Source organism: Microcaecilia unicolor, chromosome 6 (assembly GCF_901765095.1).
Source record: "Microcaecilia unicolor chromosome 6, aMicUni1.1, whole genome shotgun sequence".
NCBI classification, from domain to species: domain Eukaryota; kingdom Metazoa; phylum Chordata; class Amphibia; order Gymnophiona; family Siphonopidae; genus Microcaecilia; species Microcaecilia unicolor.
In genome coordinates, this window is record NC_044036.1 from 85,286,895 (window position 1) to 85,312,219 (window position 25,325).

Genomic DNA, 25,325 nt, shown 5'->3' on the forward strand with positions numbered 1-25,325 from the left:
AACCAAAGCCCGTCCCCATTGAATTAACTTGGGTTGAGGTTTTTGAAACCTCAAGTAACTTGGGTTCGAGATTTTGAAACCTTCTAGCAAGTAAAAATTAGCATGCAACCTGTGGACCATAGCCTCATGCCAGTAATGAAGCATGTCCTTGAAGCTGAGCTTCCAATACCCACGGACCTTGACGGGTTGTTGCACTTAACCCTGGGACAAGGGACCAAGGTGATGGAGGAAAATGCCCTGGATGTGGGTTGCGCTGAGGACAACCAGGACATCCTTGATTCTGACCTGGAGGTTGATGGCCTCGCTGATGACTACAGTGGTATTGAGGAAGACAGTGACAAAGCAGAAGAAGAGGAGGAGGGAGACTTGTCTCTCCTGGATGTTGATGGGGAATTCTGCCACCTATCAGATAAAGAGCTGTTATTTGGTTGCCAAACACTGTGACTGGTGCCTTACGCCAGAGATCCAGGTGGATGTCGAAGCCGTTGGTTTGGGGGTCCCAATGGCTAATACAACTTATTTACCCCACATGCTGTTAAGCTTGGGAGCCTTATCTATCTCGAGTGAGTTTCGGGAATCCTGGGTGTTAGTGGCAGGCACTCAATCGTACATGGTTGAGCTGAGGAGGAGGGATATGAGGAAGTCTATAGAATGCTAACACTTCTTAAGAAAACTCCCTCACAGTATCAGGGCCACCTTAAACCTCTAGTCCCGCCTAAGGGACACATGACACGGGAGGGGTGGAACCAACATGACCCAGGAAGTATAAAAGGCCATGCCAGAGCTAGGTTAAGGGGGCCCAGAGGAAAGCAGTGACTTCCACCCCGAAGCTGAGAACCTGCAACCACTACGTTCAGGTAGGCAAAAAACAAATTAACTGACTCCTGTTCACAGAGTAACCTTTTACCCTTTCTGTTAACGTTATGGTAATTTGTGAATGTCATAGAGATATTAGGGTGGAAAAACAATGGATCGTTGTCAAATAAGCACTGAAATATTCTTAAAATATTAGCGTGGATGTATACCTAGAGGGCTGTAAGGATGAAATATGAAGAAAAGAATTTTGGAAGTAGCATAATGTAATTCTATTTTCTCTCCTTTTCTGGTTGGTAGGTTTTTCACTTTGATACCATTTCAGAGAAGGCTTCAGACCAAATACATTTCTTTTTTGCTAAACTGAACTGCCGGCTGTATAGGAAAGTCAATGAATCTTCAGAGTTGGTGTCAGCTAATCGCCTTTTTGGAGAGAAGTCCCTCACGTTCAATGAGACCTACCAGAACATCAGTGAGATTGTGTATGGGGCCAAGCTCTGGCCCTTAAACTTCAAAGTGAGTCATATGATTTGAAGCTTTATCTTGCAGACTCTGTTCAGTTGGTCATTTTGTTGGTTTGACTTCTGGTTTATTAACCTAAATATCTCCTCACTGTAAAGAGAACATGATGTCCTTCTATTGTGTATATAACAATATTTCTAAAGTTTACCTGGAACATACTAGCACTCAAACAAACTGCGCAGTACTGAAAACTGTTCTTTCAGATTAGTTAAGAAATTCTCTTTTACCTTACAGACAATGTTTTAGGCAGATTTCAGAGAAATGTATTTATTTTGTTTACCTCATATCTTTTTCAATAGTAGCTCAAGGTGAGTGACCTTGAAATTCTATTCTTATCAGTCAGCATTGCAAACAAATCTTTCAGTTCTGTATCTTTTGGAGTTTATAGAGAATTGTTTTGCAAATATTTTGGAGGGGGCCAGCTTGAGGGTTTACTAGAAGTGCTGTGCATTGCCGTGTGGGAAATCTAGGTTTGATCTGCAAGCCTGGCTTCTGCTCTTCAGGCTGGCTAGATGTGGAGGAGGGAGCTGCAGCTATCACACTAGGCTGACACTAGCAAGCAATTCTATAAAAGGACGCCACAATTCTATATCTGAGTGCTAATTCTATAAAAGCATCTTTGCCCTCAGATTCCATTGTAGAAAAGTAGCATACGTGAGCATTGACACACATAAATGTAGGCAGTAGCACCAACAGTTTCATAAAAATAACAGCAACAAGGGCCTTCAAATTTGGGATAAACACTAGTGCTTTATTCATTGACCTGACACGAGCCGTGTTTCGGCACTAAATGCCTGCGTCAGAGGTCAATTAGGTGTCGGTTCAATGAAAGAGGTGGGAAAATGTGGGATACAAATGCAATAAATAAATAAAGGACTAGTGTTTATCCCAATTTTGAAGGCTTTTGACCCTTTCCATGCTGCTGGGCACCAACACACCATGTTCATGACAGGAATAACTGTTGATGTATAAATGTGGAATTTTAGCAACAACAACAAAATTTATATTCCGCTACATACCATTGCTGGATCCGAGCGGATTACAATATATAAAAGAAACTAGGTAACCCTAGGAAGTAACATCATCTTAAACTGCCAATATTATCAAATAGAACCTCAATCCTTTAACTACAAGTATAGTCCAAATAATGGGGGTTTTAACAGCTTGCAAAAACATAGATGATTGCGAGTTAATTTTAGTTCTAAAGGCAACGAATTCCAGCATTATGCTGAGATGTAAGCAAAACCCGTTGTATGAACTGATTTATACCTTACTCCTTTAGGCGTGGGAAACTGTAGGAAGCCTTGGTCTCACAAGCTAAAAGACTCAATTTCCCAAAAGAGAGGATATCGGCCAAATAATCCAGTGCAAAACCATAGAGTATTTTATGTACTAAAGTGCATACTTTAAATAGGTAGTGAACCTCCAGTGGAAGCCAATGGAGGCTTTTCAATAACGGTGTAACATGATCTGATGTTCGCTTATTAAAAATAAATTTTACTGCCGCATTCTGCAGAATTTGCAGATGTTGTATCAATTTAGAACAACAGGAATATAAAGAGTTACAATAATCAAGCTGAGACAGTGCCAGTGCACGAACCACCACTTGAAAACATTCATGAGTGATTACCAATTTTATGCGCTATAACTGTCTCAACTTGAGAAAACCCTTTTAGTAAGTTACTTAATCTGATTCTTCATAGTCAGTTGATTGTCTAAAATATTCCCAATACCCTTAAAGAAGATTCCAATACAAATGGGATAGAAATGTACTATAAATAAATAAAATGGGAGCCCATAATAGTGATGTAATAACTGGTTCTATTGATGGAGGAGATAAACATTGGATCTTTGTCTTATTAGTGTTTAATTTCAATTTATATCGAGTAGCCCATTGTTCCATCAAATTAAAATATATTGTTACCTCTTTAATACCAGCATCCACTGCGCTGGTAATTGAAAAAATTGACTTACAGTATGTTGTAAATTCTGTGTGTAACTAGGACACTGCCCATGGCTTGCCCATGCTCTACCCATGTGTACACCCCCTCGTACTTACAGGCTTACCCCCAGATTCTATGAAGTTTGCCCAAATTTGGGCATGATCCTGTGATGTGCGCAGGCAACCTAATTGGTTGACAAGCCATTAACAAGCAATAATTGGATGCTAGCAGGCAATTATTGACAATAATTGGCACCGATTAGTAGTTGTGTGTACATCTACCTGCGCGCAATTCTATAATGCTGGGCACCCAAATCCCATAGCGTGCAACCCAAAAGGGGGCTTGGCCATAGGAAGGGTATGGATGAGGCAGGGGCATTCAAAAATTTGGGTGCAGTTACAGAATACTGGGGATGTGCCTAGTTTCAGTAGGCATAAGTGCTGAAATCAGTGCTATGATCTGTTCTCAGCAGGGAGCGTCCTTTATAGAATAGAGCTGATTTTTTTTCTGGCGCCAATTCTTCAGTGCCGTTTACTGAATCTGGCCCTATGTGACATATGCTTGTAAGCACTTATGCACATGCTAATATTCTATAACTTATGTGCTCAAGCAGGGCTTACGTTAGGGGAACGAAGGGACAGGTGTCCTAATTTAGGATGTATATGCACTGGATTCCACAAAGAGGAAGCAATATTTAGACTAGTTAAAGTCATAAAAAAAGGAGGGAGAAGGGGGCTTGACCTGGCAGTTCTCTCCTGCTTTTTTTCTCTCCAGTTCAGTTGGAACCAGACTTGGTTCTTCCCTTGTATTATATTCCTCTCCACCTACCTATTATAGTCAGTTGGATCATTGCAACAATCATCCTGGACTGGGCCCCATGCAGCTTGGCTGTTCTATGGAACCTCACAACTATGGGCTGTGACTGACCATTTAGGCATCCCTCTCATTCAATGACCTCAATGCCTGTTTCCTCTGAGGGGCTCTGAACACTGCCTTCACAGCTTTCCCTGCCCCGGCCAACCCAAGGAATGGAAATTCCAATCCAGGAATCAGGGACGTTCTGCATTGCAGTGACTTGAAGTTACCATCAGCATCACTGGGCTGGCCTAGGGTAAGGGGATAAAAAGCTAAAACAACCCCAGTGATTCTATAGAGAATTCTGATTGAGTTGGAATCCACAAGGAACGTGCTGGGTCATTACTTTAAAAATTTGTTAAGAAGAAACTCTTAAACATGGCTGCCAGATTTCCTTCTACATGGGCATGTGCTCCTTTCTGCATTATGGAATGTGAATTTCTTATAGTTAACAAACGAACCACAAACACCACAGGGGGTTGATAGGAAGGTTCTAAACATAGATACTTTGACTGCTGCATCTGTGCTGCCCCCTTTCCCCCAAATTGAGCTGCCCTAGGTGGACACATAGTTTGCCTGGTGATTCGGGCCTACCCTGCTCAGCTATCATAAGATTAGTCAGAAGCAGTCTGCAGTTGATCCTTGCACACAGACAGAACTTTCAGCAGTAATTCCCTTGGTTACCACCTAGTGGCTGGATCTAATATTACATATTATGCTTAGTGTGTTATTTATTGATTGGGATTTAACTGGGGTTACACTTTCATCCTAGTATTTTCAACTGAGAAAATATGTAAAAAAAACAAGCAAGCCATAAACTGTTTTCTCAGGGCTGTCCTGTGTGAGCGGTACAGCCATGCAGGATGCAAGGAAGACAGGGGTGTGAAAATTGCTTCCTATCCACTGTCTCCCCTGCTTGGTTGTGTCACAGTGGGTGAGATGGGGGCACTAGAAGGCGTATTGCACAGGGTACAATTATAGCTTGAAATGCTCTTGTGTTTTCTAGCATGAAAAACGCCTAAAATTAACACATTGTTTTGTAACTATAAAATTATTCGTAATTTCCAAATACTTGTATTTCCATTTAACAAGTGTTTTTCCCCAAATTTATTGAAATGGTGTACCTACAATATATGCAAGTTTTGTAAAACAAATTATTCTATCATGAGACAGGTAATTGAAAGTTTTGGGTTTAATTACAGTGACTAAAGTAATAGAAGGAACAGGTAAATTGACAGAAATTTGTAAACAAAAACAAAATGACTGGGACATATTTATAGAGCAGACCTCTATCTCTGGACCGGTGGAGATAAGAGGACATATTGTGCAGTAAGCTAATAACTAAAAACACAGGACGCTTACCTGCAGCCAGTTATATTTCACAATCTTAAAGCAAATTTCCAGCTTTGAAAACTGAAAAGTTACACAATATTTGTTCTGTGAAAATATGGTGATTGGGGATATGGAGAGGAATTATTAACGGTTGTGAAACAGAATCACTTGGGGGGGGGGGGGGGGGGGGGTTGTGGTAAAAGCCCAAAGAATTTGCTCAGTGACCTAAAGGTTGGGATCTTCTGGCTCACGGTGCACGCTCATCTGGTGAGCAATGTAAATAGGCAGGTATCCTGTGAAAGCAAGTCAAGCTACACATAGAAAAAGTCTTTTGTAATATTGAAAGAAGGTATATCCCAGTATAACTATGCACTGTGTACTACCTGAGGGTACACATGTTACGACTGAAGCTACAGACCGAGAGTGCAACACCAGTGTGGTGGGATTAAGATAAGTGATCGGTAGCTTCATTAGAGCACTAACTTGTAACTTGTAAATTGTAAAGCACACAATAGAGACATGTTTTGAGAGATCAATTGATTCTGTGATCTCCTCACTTTGGATATAGGCATTGGTCTAACTTTATTTATTTATTTATTGCATTTGAATTCCACATTCCCCCACCTATTTGCAGGCTCAATGTGGCTTACATAGATTTGTTAACATTATCATTTCAGGATATTAGATACAGTTAGTAATGTGTAGCGATCAGGGAAGGGAAGAGAGAAGAAGGAAGAGAGTGATTGGGGTAGTTGTCGAAGTTGGGCGTTCATAATTGAGTGGGTTGATGAGGTGACTTAGTGAGGTAGTAGGCTCTCATTGTAGGCCTTGTTGAAGAAGAATGTTTTCAGAGATTTTCGAAAGATAGTTGTTTCATTGATTGCTTTCAAGTCTGTAGGTAATGCATTCCTTAACTGCGTGCTCATGTAAGAGAAGGTAGTGGTACGCATCAGCTTGTATTTAAGTCCTTTGCAGCTGTGGTAGTGCAAGTTGAGAAATTTGCGGGATGATTTTGTGGCGTTTCTGGAAGGTAGATCTACTAGGTTTAGCATGTAGATTACTACTACTACTTAACATTTCTAGAGCGCTACTAGGGTTACACAGCGCTGTACAGTTTAACAAAAAAGGACAGTCCCTGCTCAAAGGAACTTACAATCTAAAGGACGAAATGTCAAGTTGGGGCAGTCTAGATTTCATGAATAGAGGTATAGTGATTAGGTGCCAAAGGTGACATTGAAGAGGTGGGCTTTAAGCAAGGATTTGAAGATGGGCAGGGAGGGGGCCTGGCGTATGGGCTCAGGGAGTTTATTCCAAGCATGGGGTGAGGCGAGGCAGAAAGGGCGGAGCCTGGAGTTGGCGGTGGTGGTGAAGGGTACTGAAAGGAGGGATTTGTCTTGAGAGCGGAGGTTACGGGTAGGAACGTAAGGGGAGATGAGGGTAGAGAGGTAAGGAGGGGCTGCAGATCGAGTGCATGATTGGGGCATCTGCATGAATGATTTTGTGTACAATCGTGCAGATCTTGAACGCAATGCGTTCCTTAAGTGGGAGCCAGTGAAGTTTCTTTCTTAAGGGTTTTGCGCTTTCATATTTAGTTTTTCCAAATATGAGTTTGGTGGCCGTATTCTGAGCAGTTCGGAGTTTTTTGATTGTCTGTTCTTTGCATCCAACGTATAGTGCATTGCAGTAGTCCAGATGACTTATTACCATTGACTGTACCAGGGTACGGAAGATGTATCTCGGGAAGAAAGGTTTTACTCTTTTAAGTTTCCACATGGTGTAGAACATCTTTTTCGTCGTGTTTTTCATGTGGGTATCAAGAGTGAGGTTTCAATCAATGGTGACTCCTAGAATTTTCAGGTTTTGTGAGACAGGAAGGGAACAGTATGGTGTGATTATGGTGGTGAAGTTTTTTGTGTTATGTTGTGAGGTGAGTACCAGACATTGTGTTTTTTCTGCATTAAGTTTTAGTTGGAATGCATCTGCCCAAGTGTGCATTATTTGGAGGCTTTGGTTGATCTCGTTGGTGATTTCATTTAGATCCTGTTTGAATGGGATGTAGATTGTGACGTCATCTGCATAAATGTAGGGGTTGAGGTTTTGATTGGCTAGTAGTTTGGCTAGAGGTATCATCATTAGGTTGAATAATGTTGGTGAGAGAGGGGATCCCTGGGGGACTCCATACTCAGGTGTCCATGGGGGTGATCTGTCCGCATTCGTTGTTACTTGGTATGATCTTGTGGTCAGGAATTCTTTGAACCATTTGAGAACTATGCCTCCTATTCCAAAGTATTCTAGTATATGTATTAGTATATCATGGTTAACCATGTCAAAGGCACTGGACATGTCGAATTGTAAGAGGAGGATGTTGTTACCAGTTGCAATTGCCTGTTTGAATTCATTGCAGACACTAGTAGTTTCAATGCTGTGATTCGTCCAAAATCCTGATTGGGACTCGTGCAGAATTGAATGTTTAATTAAGTATTCAGTAAGTTGTTTCATCACTATGCCTTCCATGAGTTTGGTCATGAGTGGAATGGATGCTACTGGTCGATAGTTGGTTAGGTCCATTGTGCTTTTTTTAGCATCTTTCGGTAACGGAGTGAGTAGGATGTTTCCTTTATCCACGGGAAAGAGTCCATTTTGAAGCCTGTAATTTATGTGGTTCATGAGGTCTGTTTTGAATTGTTTGGGTGCGGATCTTATTAGACTGTTAGGGCAGATGTCTAATTTGCATTGTGATTTGGCGTATTTTCCGAGCCAATATGAGATCTCTTTTGATGAGAGCGTGTCAAAGTCGGTCCATGATCGATCTGCTGGGCATTCTCCGGGTTTTGGGTCTAGACATTCGAGGATATTTGTGTACTCCGTTGTGTTAGTGGGTATCATGAGTCGGAGCTTTATGATTTTTTCATTGAAGTAGTTTGCAAGGTTGGTTGCTGATGGGGTATCTGAGTTGTTGGAGGTGACCTTGGTAGTATTTAGAAGATTGTTTACGAGCGAGAAGAGTTTGTGTGTATCCTTGTAGTTTGGTCCTATTTTGGTTTTGTAATAGGTCCTTTTAGTTTGTCTGATCGTGTATTTGTATTTTCTTTGTAGTTGTTGTCAGTCTTTGTGTGTGTTTTCGTCTTTTTTCTTGCTCCATGCTCTTTCTAATCTTCTGACTTGTGTTTTTAGTTCTTTCAATTCTTCGTTAAACCATGGTATTTAGTTTTTTCTATGTGAGGTTCTGATTTGAAGTGGTGCTATATTGTCTAGTATTATTCTGCATCTTTTATCCCAATCTTGGAGAAATTGGGGTGAGTCTGTAGGTGTTGTCCATTCGTCGGTGTAGAATTGTTGCCAGAATGTTAGTGGGCCTATTTTGCCTCTCGTAGTATATGTTTGTTGTTTTTGTTGTGTCTTTTTTGTTCTCCAGTGGAGGGAAAAGTTTGCACTGTAATGGTCGGACCATGGCCTAGCTGTCCATTTTGAATCTATTAGTGTGATAATTGGTTCTGGTGAGAATTTGTGGGTGATGATGTCTAGTGTATGTCCTTTGTTATGGGTGGGTTGTGTGTTTGGCCAGTGGAGCTCCCATAGTTGCAGGAAGTCTTTGCATTCGCGTACATTGCTTGAGTTATTATCTTCAAGGTGAAGATTGATGTCTCCTGCTATGAGAAGGTTCTGGGTGGTAACACAGGTGTTTGATATAAAGTCCAGAAAGTGCGTTTGTGAATCTTGCCAATTGTAGAATAAATAGGTTTAGGTGATCACATAGGTTGGGGTGGTTGATTCTGACTGAGGCTATTTCGAGTTGGGGAAGAATAGATTCTGCTGTTGTTGTGACTGTGAATTGAGATTTATAGATTATTGCTATTCCTCCTCCTCTTTTTCCTTCTCTTGTCCAGTGGGTAATTTTGTATCCCGGAGGGCAGAGCTCTAGTATTATTGGATCTTTGTGGTCATGGATCCAAGTTTCGCTGATAAGTAGGAAGTCAAGATGGTCAGTTGTGATCCAGTCGGTATTTGGACATTCAACTAAGTGTGGAGTTTTTTTTGGGGGGGGGCCATATGATGCTGCATCGATCCCATGCCTTATAGTCCGATGACCTTGGGCTGGCTGGGTGACGTTACTGAATTCCCTTTTTTCTCCACTTTATATGTTGATTGTTTCTTACTCAATTTGGAGTGATACTGGTTCCTATATCCATTGTTATACACAGTGAGTGTGAAGCTGTGGTTTTGGAGTTTCAAATAAATATGAACCCTGACAAGGTTGTGCTTACTTATACTGTATGTATATCATGTGTAGGTGTTTCTGGGGTTACACAAGTATAAATATGCACATTGACAAGATGGTGTTTACTTATATTGTATGTGTACAATGTATAGCCATTCCTGAGGGTACACACATATAAATATGCACACAGACAAGGTGGTGCTTATAGTGTATGTGTACCTTGTACAGGTGTTCTTGGGGGGATATACACATGTATAAATATGCACACTGACAAGGCTCCTTTTTTGGACTTTTCACATAGGTGACCTGTTATACAATTTGCCTCAAAAATAAAACAAAAAAACCCAAATCTCTCTCTTATCACAAAAATGCAGCATCATAGGAGAGAAGGAAAGTGAGAACAATCTGACTCAGTTATGTTTGTTAACATTTTCTCTGGCTGTCTTCCTTTGCAGAATTCCTTTTTTGTGTTACCATAGTCTATCTTCCTTCTTTCTTTCCTCTGTCAACTCAGAAATAATTATAGTAGAAAATAAATCTCTGAAATAAAACTTTCAGGGATTCCAGAAATGAATAAGTAGTCTTTTCAATCACACTCCTTGTTTCCTTCTTAAGGAAAAGGCAGAGGAGGCCAGAAACACAATAAATGCCTGGGTTGCCAATAAAACAGAGAATCATATCACCAATGTCATACCGGAGGGGGCCATCACAGACCTCACCACGCTGGTACTGGTCAACACCATCTACTTCAAGGTATGGAGTTCCTCCCTGGCCTTTGGAAGGGATAGGGAGCGAGAGCATGGTTCTTTCTTATTTATATCTCTATTTACAATTTCCAGAGCAGGGTCATCCAGTAGAAGAGAGAGAAAAAAGAAGACAATCCTGTTTCTGAAAATGCTTCTTGTGGGCAACCTGTGGTCCTTATTTTTACAAAGTAATGTGTTTTGTCTCAGTAGGTTCCTCCCTGCTTCTTTTCTTTCCAGCTCAGTTCAAACCACTGATGGGATACTGGCGCTATGAGCCTTCATTCACAAATACCCACGGATTGTTTTTTTTTTTTTTCTTCAATTTTAATAGACTCTCCTACACTGTTCCTAGTCTGGTCATTGAAGTGATGGTTCTGAGGCTGGGAGTGTACCTTGACACATTCCAGAACTCTGTATCATGGGCTCTCCATCCAGCCACTAGGTGTATCAAGGGATGAGTACTTCCATTTACCAATTTGGGGACATTCTTAATCAGACATAAGACTTCTCCTCTTCTTGCTGATCTCATATCCATGCTGCTCCAGTTGCAGAGCACACTTCACAAACTCCAGCAGTACTCTTAACGCTTTCCTCTTTCTGGTTCCTTGAACACAGTGAGGTCATCTAGGTAAGCAGATTTCCCAAACCTTCTGGACTGATGCCTCCAAAAGATCTAAAAAATCTTAATTCTCAGGTTCTTTGGCCATGCAGTCACTTTGACTAACCCCTGTCCTGGTAGTCCAGCTATTCTGACACTGAGTGCTGACCATTGTGAGAGAGGTCTTCCGAACTATTTATTTATTCATATTTACATTTAAAGCCCACACAGTAAGGAAAGTGGGAACAACAGTATGTCATCAACACACTAGTACAAAAAGAACAGCAGTGCAATATTCAAGTCCCAAAAAGCCCCCATATACACATAATCAAAATATTTCTAAGTGGGGAACACAATAGTACAGACACTGAACTGCAGTACAATACTTAGATCAAACCTGAAAAGATAAGTTTTAAGAGCTCTTAATCAGCCAAATCCTACTCACCCGTTAACCCAGCTGACAGTGCCTGAACTGGGAGCACCCTATCACAATGACAGTTCTTCCTAACACCTTTACCATGGGCGTAGTTTGCCTGGTTCATTTGGTGGGGCTTGGCACATTAGCATATTCATTTGCATGCATACATATTCATTATGATTTTACACATACACACTATCTGTCGTCCTCCATGGATCCAGTGTCTTTCCCAATTTCCCCAACCCTCCCATCACAGAATCTGTCACTCTACTCCCCCATACAGCTTTTCTTCACTTTCTTGCTTCCCTCTCTACCTTCCCCTGGGTCTGGCATCTCTCTTCCCTATCCCCCCCCCCCCCGTCATGATTTTTTTACCCTGTGGGTGTGGCATCTTTCTCCTTCCAACTCCGTGAGGTACGGTATGGCTCTCCACACCCCTCGCCCCGCCTGCAGTCCTCTAATCTTTTAGCCACCATGCTAGCACTGTATCTCAGCAATGAAAACTCACTGCCTTCAGCCTGCCCTGGAAGCTCTTCTCTGTACAGCTTCCTGCCTATGCGGGAACCAACATACGTCGTTGGACAGAGAAGGGCTTCCAGGGCAGGCTGAAAGCAGTGAGCTTTCATTGCTGAGGCTGTCGGCAGCTGGAAGATTGGAGGACTGCAGATAGGGTGTTGTGGAGGGGTGGTGGGTAGCGATACCGGGTGTCGCGGGGAGGGAGAGGGAGAGAGAGAGAGTGAGAGGAAAATAGAGCGGTGCTGTGGCAAGCTTTTTTTTTGGGGGGGGGGCTTCAAGTTCAACTAAAGGCAGTTCATTTGAGGGGGCACTGCCCCCTCACCCCCCCCCCCAAACTACGCCCATGACTTTTACCCCAGGAATATTCAACCACTTCCCACCTTGGGAACAAAATACCCTACTGGAAACATAATGGTGAATCTTGCTAGAAAGGTAACCGGGCATGGTGCCAAGCATAGGGGCATAGCTAAGGGTGGGCCTGGCTGGGCCCAGGCCCACCCAATTTCAGCCCAGGCCCGCCCAGCGCCAGCCCCAGCTCCCATTGCCAGCCACTGCTGCTTTTCCTGTTGAGCAGCAGGGCCGGCGCTACAAAAAGAAGAAGCGCTAACGGCGCTAAGGACGAAAAATGTAAAAAAAAAAAAAGCGCGGCACCAGCAGGCACTGTCTTGGCAGCCTTGAGGCATTGGCTGCTGGCTCGCAGGCTCCTCCCATCTCTTACATTACTGCCCCTGCGTCGCTCCAGGGGCAGTGACGTAGGAGACGGGAGGAGCCTGCGAGCCAGCAGCCAATGCCTCAAGGCTGCCAAGACAGTGCCTGCCGGTGCCGCGCTTTTTTTTTTAAAAACATTTTTCGTCCTTAGCGCCGTTAGCGCTTCTTCTTTTTGTAGTGCCGGCCCTGCTGCTCAACAGGAAAAGCAGCAGTGGCCGGCAATGGGAGCTGGGGCTGGGGCTGGGGCTGGCATGCAGGGCGGGCCTCGTCGAGGAAAAGAGAAAAGAGGGAAAACATGGAAGGATGGGGAGAAAACGAGGGAAAACAGATGGAAGGATGGCAGAGAAAGGGAAAACAGATGGAAGGATGGCAGAGAATGAGGGAAAACATGGAAGGATGGCAGAGAATGAGGGAAAACATGGAAGGATGGGGAGAAAGAGGGAAAACAGATGGAAGGATGGCAGAGAAAGAGGGAAACAGATGGAAGGATGGCAGAGAATGAGGGAAAACATGGAAGGATGACAGAGAATGAGGGAAAACATGGAAGGATGGGGAGAAAGAGGGAAAACATGGAAGGATGGGGAGAAAGAGGGAAAACAGATGGAAGGATGGGGAGAAAAGATAGAAAACAGATGGAAGGATGGCAGAGAAAGAGGGAAAACAGATGGAAGGATGGGGAGAGAGACTCAGGATGGAAGGATGGGGAGAGAAAGGGGAGAGACTGGAAGGATGCAGAGAGAAAGGGGAGAGACTGGAAGGATGTGAAGAGAGAAGGGACACTGAACAGAAAAGGGTAGAGTGATACAGAGACACTGGTTAGAAAGAGGGAGAGAGAGACATTAGATGGAAGGATCAGGAGAGAGGGTAGATGGATGGAAGGATGGGGAGAGAAAGAGGGAAGACGCTGGATGGAAGGGTAGGGAGAAAGAGGTGACACTGGACGGAAGGATGCAGAAAGAAAGAGGGGAGACTACTGGAAGGATGGGGCGAGAGAGGGGAGACTGGAAGGATGGGGAGAGAAAGAAGAGAGCTGCTGGATGGAAAAGGAGAGTAGTGAAAGACTGGATAATAAGAGGAAGGGGCATGGGGAGAACAAGGGTGAGAAAAAGATGAAAAGCCATAAGTAGATGAAGGAAATTAAAGAATGGATAGTAAGAATGAATTAAATCAGGACAGAGAGAGAGAGAGAGGCAGAAAAATATTGAAGAAAGCAAAGAAAAAGGAGAGAAAAATGAGAAAAGGCCAGGAAACCGTGGCAGAAGAGTTAAGCGAAAACGAAGGAAAGCAGAATCTAGAGACTGGGAGCGACACAATGAGAAAAAGTAAATGGCCATACAAGAAAGGTAAAGAAAATAATTTTATTTTTTAATTTAGGATAAAGTAATATGGTACCTGTGTTAATGAAGTTTCAGAGACCAATACTTCCTTCCTTAGGTCAGGCGAGGATACCGTAACAGCATTATACTGACCTGAGGCAGGAGGTTTTGGCCTCTGAAAGCTCACTGAAAAGGGTGTTAGGCTATTAAATAAATTTTCTGAAATCTGATGCACTGAAAAGCAGCACTTTACCCTGTGTGACAAATGCATCTGATTAGCGTGACTAAATTTTGCTGGGGGAGGGGGGTAGAGAGAAAATTTTGTGCCCACCCACTTTGGGTTCAGGCCAATCCAAAATTGGCAGTCTGGCTACACCACTGGCCAAGCAGGACCTTAAAAGTCAACACAAATTTTTTATAATGGATTTGAAACTGAATTAGCAGCCAGTGCAATTGGATCAAAAGAGGAGTAACATGATCTGTCCTCCCAAGGGCCTTGATAAATTTTGCCACAGTGTTCCTTTCCCAAACTCCTTGGGCTTCTTGAAGTCAGTAACCTTCTGACCACTGAATTACATTCCAGAGAATCTGACAACTCCAACTCTAAATCCTAACCATCCCTTGTATAGAGAAGAAAAAAAAAAGCAATTCCTCTTTTTCTCTTTTTCCTTTGTCTCTTAACTTTTTTTTTTGTTCTTATTTATTCATTTATCACACAGTTTCTAGACCGTGCTATCCCAAGTTCTAGGTGGTTTACAAAATAAAAACATTCATAAAATAACACAGATTCAATACAAAGACAGTTCAAAATCTAAACTAACATAAATCTAAACTAACATAAATCCAGCAGCACAAATATAACTTATTCCATTAGCTATTCAATTAATTAAAAGCCTGAGTAAATAGATATGCTTTCAGACATTTACGAAAAGCAAGGTAATTATTCATCAAGCATAATTCTTCTGGTACTCCACTCCACAAGCATGCACCTTCAATATAAAATATTTTTGATCCAATATCTTCAAGAGCAACTTGTTTGTAAGTAGGCACTGACAGCAATAACTTTCCAGTAGATCTCAGTGTTTGAGATTGAACATATATTGTAAGTGCAGTAATGAGAGGAATCGGGACCTTGCCATTGATATCCCTATAAATCAAACTAAGCACTTTAATTTGGACTCTATATTTAACAGGCAACCAGTACAGATTTCGCAACATTGGAGAAATGCATTCAAACCTGGATAACCCAACAATAAGTCTAGCCGTTACATTCTTGGCCACTTGCAGGGGTTTGAAAACATAAGCTGGTAAACTCAAAAACAGAACATTACAGTAATAGAATAATGGATTATCAAAGATTGCAACACGGTTCTAAAATTCTCATCAGTTAACAGACCTTTCAATCTTCGCAAGACCATCAATTTAAAGATCTTTTTCACCAAACCCTTCACATGTGGTTGAAAACATAAAGTAGAATCCATAATCATATCTAAATATTTCAATTCTTATTCAATAGGTATAATGTCATTCCCAATAACAAAATTCAAAGGAAACTCTACTGAGATTGAATAAGACAGCGCCAGTACCTGAGTTTTGGAGACGTTCAGCTTCAACCTATTAACTGACATCCAAGAATTAAGTACATAAGCGTCACCATGCCGGGACAGACTGCACCTTCATAAAGATATAAATAGAATGAAGTTGGTCCAAAGGGCAGATGCTAAAATGGTCAGTGGTCTTCGTCATAAAGCATATAGGGACAGACGTAAAGATCTCAATATGTATACTTTGGAAGAAAGGTGGGATATATGATAGAGACATTTAAATATCTATGTGACACAAATGTACAGAAGGTAAGACTCTTTCAATTGAAAGGAAGCTCAAGAACGAGTGAGCATAGCATGAAGCTGAAAAGGGACAGACTCAGAAGTAACTTGAGGAAATACTTCTTCATGGAAAGGGTAGTGAATTAACGGAACAGCTTCCCAGTGGAAGTGGTGGAGATGAAAACAGTGTCTGAATTAAAAGAGAGCTTGGGACAAGTACATAGGATCTCTACGGTAGTGATGAGGCATGGAAGGGCAGACTGGATAGGCCATATGGTCTTTATCTGCTTCCATTTTTCTCTGTTTCTATGTTTCCTTATCTAATACATCCTATCAGGGACACATATACCAAACACAAAAAAGGGGAAAACAAAGCGTTCACAGCAGTCAAACAAGAAAAAATGGGGGTGGAAGACTCCAAAAGGAGAAGTTCTAAGATAACCAAACCAATAAAATACAAGAAGTCCAATGCTTCTAAAACATATAAAGGTTTATTCTCCAATATTGAAAATGCAAGATGCGTAGACAAATCTGACCCAAGGTGCACTAACAATTCTGATCCAATATAGGCCGTGTTTCGGTTACAAGCCTTCCTCAGGAGTCCTGTCAATGACGCATAGGTGGAGTGCAGAGAATATCCTTCCAGTAAAGCAAAGGTGTGCTTTTAAAAAATATGTTTAATGCCGCCACTCCAAACAACATAGTAAACATAGTAGATGACGGCAGAAAAAGACCTGCATGGTCCATCCAGTCTGCCCAAGAAGATAAATTTATATGTGCTACTTTTTTATTTGTACTGTCCTCTTCAGTGCACAGACCGTATAAGTCTGGCCAGCCCTATCCCCGCCTCCCAACCACCAGCTCTGGCACAGACCCTATAAGTCTGCCCAGCACTATCCCCGCCTCCCAACTACCAGTCCCGCCTCCCACCACCGGCTCTGGCACAGACCGTATAAGTCTGCCCAGCACTATCCCCGCTGCCCAACCACCAGCCCCAGCACAGACCGTATAAGTCTGCCCAGCACTAGCCCCGCCTCCCAACCACCAGCTCTGCCACCTATTCTAGGCTAAGCTCCTGAGGATCCCTTCCTTCTGCACAGGATTCCTTTATGTTTATCCCACGCATGTTTGAATTCTGTTACCGTTTTCATCTCCACCACCTCCCGTGGGAGGGCATTCCCAGCATCCACCACCCTCTCCGTGAAAAAATACTTCCTGACATTCTTCTTGAGTCTGCCCCCCTTCAATCTCATTTCATGCCCTCTCGTTCTACCGCCTTCCCATCTCCGGAAAAGGTTTGTTTGCGGATTAATACCTTTCAAATATCATATCACCCGTTTCTTCTTTCCTCCAGGGTATACATGTTCGAGTCAGCAAGTCTCTCCTCATACGTCTTGTAACGCAAATCCCATACCATCCTCGTAGCTTTTCTTTGCACCGCTTCAATTCTTTTTACATCCTTAGCAAGATACGGCCTCCAAAACTGAACACAATACTCCAGGTGGGGCCTCACCAACAACTTGTACAGGGGCATCAACACCTCTTTTCTTCTGCTGGTCACACCTCTCTCTATACAGCCTAGTAACCTTCTAGCTACGGCCACCGCCTTGTCACACTGTTTCATCGCCTTCAGATCCTCAGATACTATCACCCCAAGATCCCTCTCCCCATCCGTACCTAGCAGACTCTCACCACCTAACACATACGCCTCTCTTGGATTTCTACTCCCTAAGTGCATCACTTTGCAATTCTTCGCATTGAATTTTAATTGCCAAACCTTAGACAATGCTGCATTAAGAGCGTTCAGCAAAAAAGTGGCATTCATTATGTTAAATGTATTGATGAATGTGTTGTAGTTGAATATCTTGTATAATTGTTGTATATATGCAAAACTTAATGCCCATGTGACTGCTTGTACTTTTGCTCTGTAAGCCTCTTTGAGTTGTTGAAACTGCAGACTGTAAATGCAAAATTAAATGAAATCTTCAAAAATGTCACTTTTTTCCAAGACCAGTTGAAGCACTAGGCACTATCAGATTGTTGGATTTTCTGCATGGCTTTGAAAGTAAGAGGCCTAAATGTTGATATTAACTATTGTCCTATTTGCTTTCTTTAGGGTCAGTGGAAGTCCATGTTTAGTGATGAAAACACAAAATTGGAGAACTTCCATAAGAGTGATGGCCAGACATGTGCCACTGCAACCATGTACCAAGAAAGCAAATTCCGCTATGCCTCAGTTTCGAATGACCAGGTGCAGGTGCTTGAGCTGCCCTACAAGGGTGATGCCGTCACCATGGTGCTGGTCCTGCCCCGTATGAATGTAGCTCTTTCCCAGGTGGAGCAGCATTTGACGACAGATGAGCTGCATGCCTGGTTAGAGTTAATTACTGAGACCACCATCTCTGTCTACGTGCCACGGTTCCGTATTGAGGACAGTTTCAGTTTGAAGGAGAAGCTACAGCAGATGGGACTGGTGGATATTTTCAACCCAGAAACTGCCAGACTCCCAGGTACTAAGAGAGTAGGGACTAGAACTGAGATAGAAAAAAAAACCCCTTATTGTATTGTAATATAGTTATTTATATATTTAGAATGTTTTATTCCACTCTATCACCAATTCTCTAGGTGGATTATACCATCAACATACATAATAATTTTATATATATATATATATAGTGTGTGTATATATATATATATATATATATCAAACATATAAACGGCGAGTGACCGTACTCACTGCAAATGCGCAGTAGAGACTTCCCTCTCTGTCCCGCCCCCACGTCAATACGTGATGACGGGGGGGGCGGGACAGAGAGGGAAACTGCGCCGCCGACGTTGCTACCGCTCCCCCCCCCACTCGGAGTCGCCGCCACCACCCCTCCACCCGGCCCGGGCCCTCTCTTCCCTTCTGAACTTACAGATCCATTCGCCGAACGCAGCAACGCACATCAGCTGAGCTGCAGTGAGCCCTTCCTTCTTTGCCTGTGGCCCCGCCCTCCTGTGACGTAACGTCAGTGAGGGCGGGACACACACAGGCAGAGAAGGAAGGGGCAGCTCAGCTGATGTGCGTTGCTGCGTTCGGCGAATGGATCTGTAAGTTCAGAAGTGAAGAGAGGGCCCGGACCAGGTGGAGGGGTGGCGGCGACGACTTCGAGGGGGGGGGAGCGGTGGCGACTTCGCGGGGGGGGAGGGGAGCGGTGGCGACTTCGCGGGGGGGGGGGAGGGGAGCGGTGGTGACCGCGGGGGGAGGAAAACCTCTATACCAGCCCGTTTTTACGGGCTCAACGGCTAGTATATATATATATATATAGTGTGTGTGTGTATATATATAGTGTGTGTGTATATATATATATATATATATATATTCACACACACACACACACACACACACACACACACACAAAACAACACTCACACTACATATATCATATATTTATACTGTAACATTACCTCCCTCTATAGTTCCTGCCTCCATGTGCTATATACAGGAATACATATAAAACAACCTCAGACACTTAAATAGAAACAAATGTGTCTTAATGGGGTACTAATATCTTTTATTGTTCAGAAACATTTTTTCTCCTTTGTTCCCATTTTATTTAAAAATTATCAAAGATCATACAATTGTAGAGGTATACAAAAGATGTCAAAAACAGGCATGACAAACAGTATAAACAGATAATATCCAGCTGGTGGTACTAGTGCTGTAGAAATATTCAAGATATGGGGACGAGAAAGTTATAGTGAGGTAAGAAATGGACAGTAAACAATAAATATGCGTGCAGACAATTAGGTCATGAATCGGGAGATTGAGAGCAATAGTTCTCTAGCAGAGACCAGGACTTGAGGAATAATAATAAGTGCCCTCTTTTAAGAGCCCCTATTTCTTCAAATTTCCTATAGGCATATAAGGCTGGAGTCTATATATGGCGCCTGAAAATTTCACGTGGGAAAAAAATATGCCTAGGCGTATTCTCTAAAGTATGCCTAAATTTTATAGAATAGGCTTAAATATCCGCACGGTATACTGAATACTCTGCGCACCTCTTCACGCGACCAAATTTAGTTGCAGTCATTTATGCCATGTTTTACTTAGCGTAAATCCTGATGCCTAGATTAGGCGCAGATGCCCGGATTCTATATAGCACGCCTAGAGTTACATGCGGTTCTGCGTATAAGCCTAGGCGTATTCTATAACTATGCAAGTAGATTGTTTTAATAAGCTGTTAAGCATTGTTAACAGCTTTTAACAATAATGAGCGTTAATTGGCAAAAATCAAAATTCACATGCATATATTGCTAAACATATTCTGTAACATACTGTGTCTAAGTTCTAATGTACGCAGGCAAAAACAGGCATGCTTAGGGGCATGGAAATGGGCGTTTCATGGGTGTTCCAAAATCTACACACGTTGTTATAAAATATGGGTCAGTGCGTGTAAATCCATATACAGGGATTTACACCAGTTTTTCGTTGGTAAATGGATGTGCGTAGATTTAGTTGCATGAACTACGTGTAATTGCCTAACGCGTGTTAATTTTAGGCGCCATATATAGAATTGGGCCCACAGCGGGTGTATTCAATAACAATGCGCATAAATTTTAGAAATGCCCATGCCCCACCCATGGCCATGCCCCCTTTTCAGCTATGCAACTTAGAATTTAAGCGCACATTACAGAATATGCTTAGCGAGTTGTGCGCGTAAATCTTAATTAATGCTAATTAGTGCTAAGCGCTTAACATCCCTTTGACAGTGCTGATTAGCTAGTTAACCAATTACGTTACGTGCATTGTTATAGAATACGCTTTGATTTCCATGCGGAAATTAAAGTGCGATATATATAGAATCCAGCAGATAGTGTGTTCCACCATTTATGATAGAAAACATGCTGGTTATTTTTCCAGTGAAGCACATTGATATGACTAGCTATTGCAATCGTAATGTTGAATAGTTTGGTGGAGTTTGTACTAACTAATAGGAAAGCCTGGGGAAGAGGTGCGAAAAATAATAATTTTGTAGGACAATTGGTCCATTATGAAGAAGATCGAGGATATCCTGCCCCATACCTGTGACCTGTGTATCTTCAAGTTAGAACAATAAAGGTTTCACAGATTGTTCTAATGGGACATTAATAATTGTTTTAACTCAGTTCAACCTATTTCTATAACCTTTCAAACAGGGGCGTATCTGACTTTCTCTGGTAGGGGGGGCCAGAGCCCAAAGTGCGGGGGCTGTTTCCCCCCCCCCCCCATAGGCTTCCATTGGCGGCACGGGGGGGTTGGCGGCGGTAGCGGGGGCCAGGGCCAAATGTACGGGGTCCAAGCACCCGTTGGCCCCATTACAGATACGCCCCTGCTTTCAAATCTCCATTTCTTCCTCTCCCTATTATGACTGCAATGTAAGAAAAACAGATTCCCAATCAAATCTTACATTCAAGAGTGGAGGAGTGGCCTAGTGGTTAGGGTGATGGACTTTGGTCCTGGGGAACTGAGTTCAATTCCCACTTCAGGCACAGGCAGCTCCTTGTGACTCTGGGCAAGTCACTTAACCCTCCGTTGCCCCATGTAAGCTGCATTGAGCCTGCCATGAGTGGGAAAGCACAGGGTACAAATGTAAAAACAAAAACATAGGAAATTACAGCAGATAAAGACCTGAACAATCCATCCAGTTTGCCCAACAAGATAAACTCATTTTACATGGTATGTAATATTTTATATGTATACCTGAGTTTGATTTGTTCCTGCCTTTCTCAGGGCACAGACTGTAAAAGTCTGCCCAGCACTGTTCCTGTACTAAAAGTTCTGAAGCTAATGTCGAAGCCCCTTAAAATTTACAACCCAGCCCCTCCATATCTATTCAGTCACGATCAGGGCACAGACCGTAGAAGTCCGCTCTGCACCGGTTTTATTCTCCAAATACTGGCGTCGCCACCCAATCTCCATTAAGATTCCATAGATCCTTCACCTACTGACCCATCAAACTTATTTCAAATTTATCCAGTTACTTACTTCACCAAAACTAACTACTTCAACCTACACAGTGTGCAGCCCTACATCTGCCCGAAGTCTACATGAGACAAAGGACTGCTCATTTGTGCTCTTTCATTGGCATAGGGCCTCTCCTTATATCCCTCGATACCCCCCGACCAAGTTATGGGTGGGTGGAGAAGTTTCTCTGAAGCTGGCTCCACACAACGCAGGGAGCTGGGCAAGATATTCTGCCAACTCCAGATGGTAATAATCCGCAGTAGAGATCAGGAGGTGGTGAGAGCTAACAGCTAACTGTAGAAAGAGTTTCTGATGATAATTGACCTCAAAAGGGATCTCTTGGGCTGATGAATGATATGGGCTATTTCACTGCCAGTAAATCTACTCACACAGCTAGCTATGCAACCAAATGTAAATTTGAATCACTGTAAACTTTGATTCTATCTTGTGCGCATGTACTAAGAAAAACACAAATATTGCCTGTGTATGCTTTGGATTGAGTATGTGTTAGAGAAGGAACATGTTCCTCTAGTCAACTGAGGAACAATAACAGTACAAGAATCCATCTTGCCTCTTCCCCTTTGCTAAGCATTCATCTATTCCTGTGTCTCTTTGTCTCTTCTTTCCCCTTAAAAATAATAATAATAATAATTGCTTAGCATTTTTAGCACTGCCAGGCATATGCAGAACTGTACACAAGTGATGAGGATTCAGGTAAAACATGCCCCTTTCCCACAGAACTTTCTAATAAGGTGCCTGAGGCAAATGGAGATAAAGTGACTTGACCAATGTCGCCGAGTGTCAGCGGCAGAAGTGAAAACTGAACCTTTGCTTCCCTGGTTTTCAGCTCATTGCTCTAACCACTAGTTCACTTCCTGCCTCCCTCTCACTCCAACCTAATATCTGGCCCTTGCCTGCATTTCTCCCTTGGGTTAACTGAATGTTGGAAGCCTGTGCTGCAGTTCTCTACCATTCCTCCTCCTCCTCCTCAATCCTGGCACCATACCCACATCAGCAGCAAGCAGAGCTGGCCCACAACCATGAGTTGTGAACATGATTGCAGGGCCGGCATTGAGGAGAAGGAAGGGCAGTAGGAAACTGTGACATAGGCTCCTGCTGCTCCATCCAGCAAACTCTGTGCTCATATCAGCAGAAGGGGTAGATGCTAGTGATAAGAGTAGCGGTGGTCACGGGCTATGTGGTCATTGTGTTTATTGTAAATTTGCGATGCAAGTTCAATCTGTGGAAATCCCTCATTCTAATGGTAAGAAATACATACTGAGAGAAGCCTCTGATTGTGACACAAAAAATTGCATTTATGGTATTCAGTGTCCATGCCAGCTTTGGTATATTGGACAAACAACTCAAAATATTAAAGTAAGAATTGCTCAACATTTGAGCAGTTTACGTACTGGTCGCAAGGAGGCTCCTATTGTCCAAAAAATGGCACAAAAGGCAGATGGATGTATTTCTTGCCAAAAAATGTCCAAAGTGTATAATCAAACAAAAGAAAAAACAACGGTCCAAATTGCTAGTACATTTACATCAGGATGTCTGCAGAGGGGGCTTTCAGAGGCATGATGTGGGCGTGATATAGGCGGTCTTAAGAGAATCAACGTGTTTGCTGTTGCTTAGAGAGTGCTGTGTGCTGCTGCTGTGTGTGACTGCATTGTTTGTCGGTGGTGGGAGAGTGAGTAATTGCTGCTGCTGCTGCTGTGTGTGTAAGGACTGTGTGCTGGTGGTGGGAAAATGAATGCTGGGTGGTGTTTGTTGGTGGTGGGACTCATTAGGTAAGTAGGTAAAGGTGTGCACAGTGGTATGTCTGGGGTTAGTGGGTTGCACCTGTGGTGGTGGGATATGGATGCACTGTATGCAGTGGTGGCTTGCGCCATGGTGGACGATGAGGAGAGTTTGGAGCGGAGGCCCCACAGGAGATACCCACATCCCAGAGTTTTCCAGTCCTGTACCCATTTCCTGGACCTTACTGACCAGCAATGCCTCAATAGGTACCGTTTTGACAGGGCTACCATCTGGCAACTGTGTGACCAGCTCCAACCCCTCCTGCAGCCCAGGACCCATAGGAGCAACCCCATCCCTGTCCACCTCAAGGTCACTGCCTCCCTTGCTTTTCTGGCCACTGGTAGCTTCCAGTCTATCCTAGCTGTGAACATGGGACTGACCCAGCCTGCCATTTCTAATTGCCTCACACAGTTCTTTGATGCCTTCCTTACCCACATGTCAGACTATATCACCTTCCCCACTACCCCCATGCCCTCCAGAACAACATGGCAGAGTTTTACACCGTAGACCACTTCCCCTCGGTCATAAGCCTCATCGACTGCACACATGTTGTATTCAGAGCCCCCTGGGCACATGAGACCAGCTACTGAAACAGAAAAGCCTTCCACTCCATGAACATGCATGTTGTGTGTGATGCCCAGGGGGAGATTGTGGATGTATGTGCATGGTACCCAGGTTCAACCCACAACTCCTACATCCTCCAGCATTCTGGAATCTACAGGAGGTTCCACCGAGGGGTGATCACTGGTGGCTGGCTCCTAAGTAAGTGCTACAGGTATTCCCCAACTTCCCACAAACTGTCTATAGACTCCCTCCCTCCCTCTTTAAGTCCCCACAATCACCATCCCACTACCACAAGGTCACCAGACCTGCCAATACACACCCTTGTCTCCTATTCTGCTTTCCCCCACATGTGACAAAGGATACCCCCAACAAACCTGGCTCACAACCCCCATTGTCCACCTCCAAACTATGGTGAAGGAGGAATACAACAATAGACATCGGACCGCATACAGCATAATTCAGCAAACCTTTGAACGGCTGACGAATTGGTTCCAATATCTCGACCGATCTGGAGGGGAGCTCCTCTACAGCCCAGAAAAGGTAGCCAAGATCTTCATGCTGCACAATCTGGCTCTCAGAAGAAGATAGGCCCTGCCAGAAGAGAGACAACAACCCCAGCAACAGGCCGAAGATGCCAAGGATGAGGAGCCCTCCCCCTCCCTACAGAGCTGAGCAGAGTGCCCATCAGCTGAGGGTCTGAGCAAGGGAAACACTGATACAGACACATTTGTTTCTATCGAAGGCAAATAGTATTTATTATGTAAACACATCAACTCCCCACCAACCACCACAACCCTCTCTATGCACATACCCATCACATCCCTCCCCATCACACCCTCCTACCCCCTCCCCTGCACTTCCCCATCACACACCCCATCACACACACACCCTCCCACAGCAAGCTAAGTAGCCGGTCACTCAGCCTACTTCCTCTCCTGAGCCCCTACGTCTTGCCCCATCCTTGACCATCTTTAAATCTAGATTGAAAGACCACCTCTTTAACATTGCTTTTGACTCGTAACCACTTGTATCCACTCACCTCCACCTACCCTCCTCTCCTCTTTCCTCTACACATTAATTGATTTGTTTGCTTTATTTTTTGTCTACTAGATTGTAAGCTCTTTGTTTGTGCAGCACCGCGTACACTTTGTAGCGCTATA

At 43.3% G+C, this 25,325-nt stretch overlaps 1 protein-coding gene across 2 annotated transcripts in view; it reads left to right on the forward strand.

Moving 5' to 3' along the window:
- Positions 1–25,325, forward strand: part of SERPINC1 (serpin family C member 1) — a 64,440-nt gene that overhangs the window by 19,377 nt on the left and 19,738 nt on the right. For both annotated transcript variants that reach the window (XM_030205469.1, XM_030205470.1), the window contains exons 3-5: positions 1,114–1,329; positions 10,300–10,437; positions 17,929–18,322. In XM_030205469.1, the coding sequence (XP_030061329.1) occupies positions 1,114–1,329; positions 10,300–10,437; positions 17,929–18,322 (748 nt within the window). The remainder of the gene's footprint in view (positions 1–1,113; positions 1,330–10,299; positions 10,438–17,928; positions 18,323–25,325) is intronic.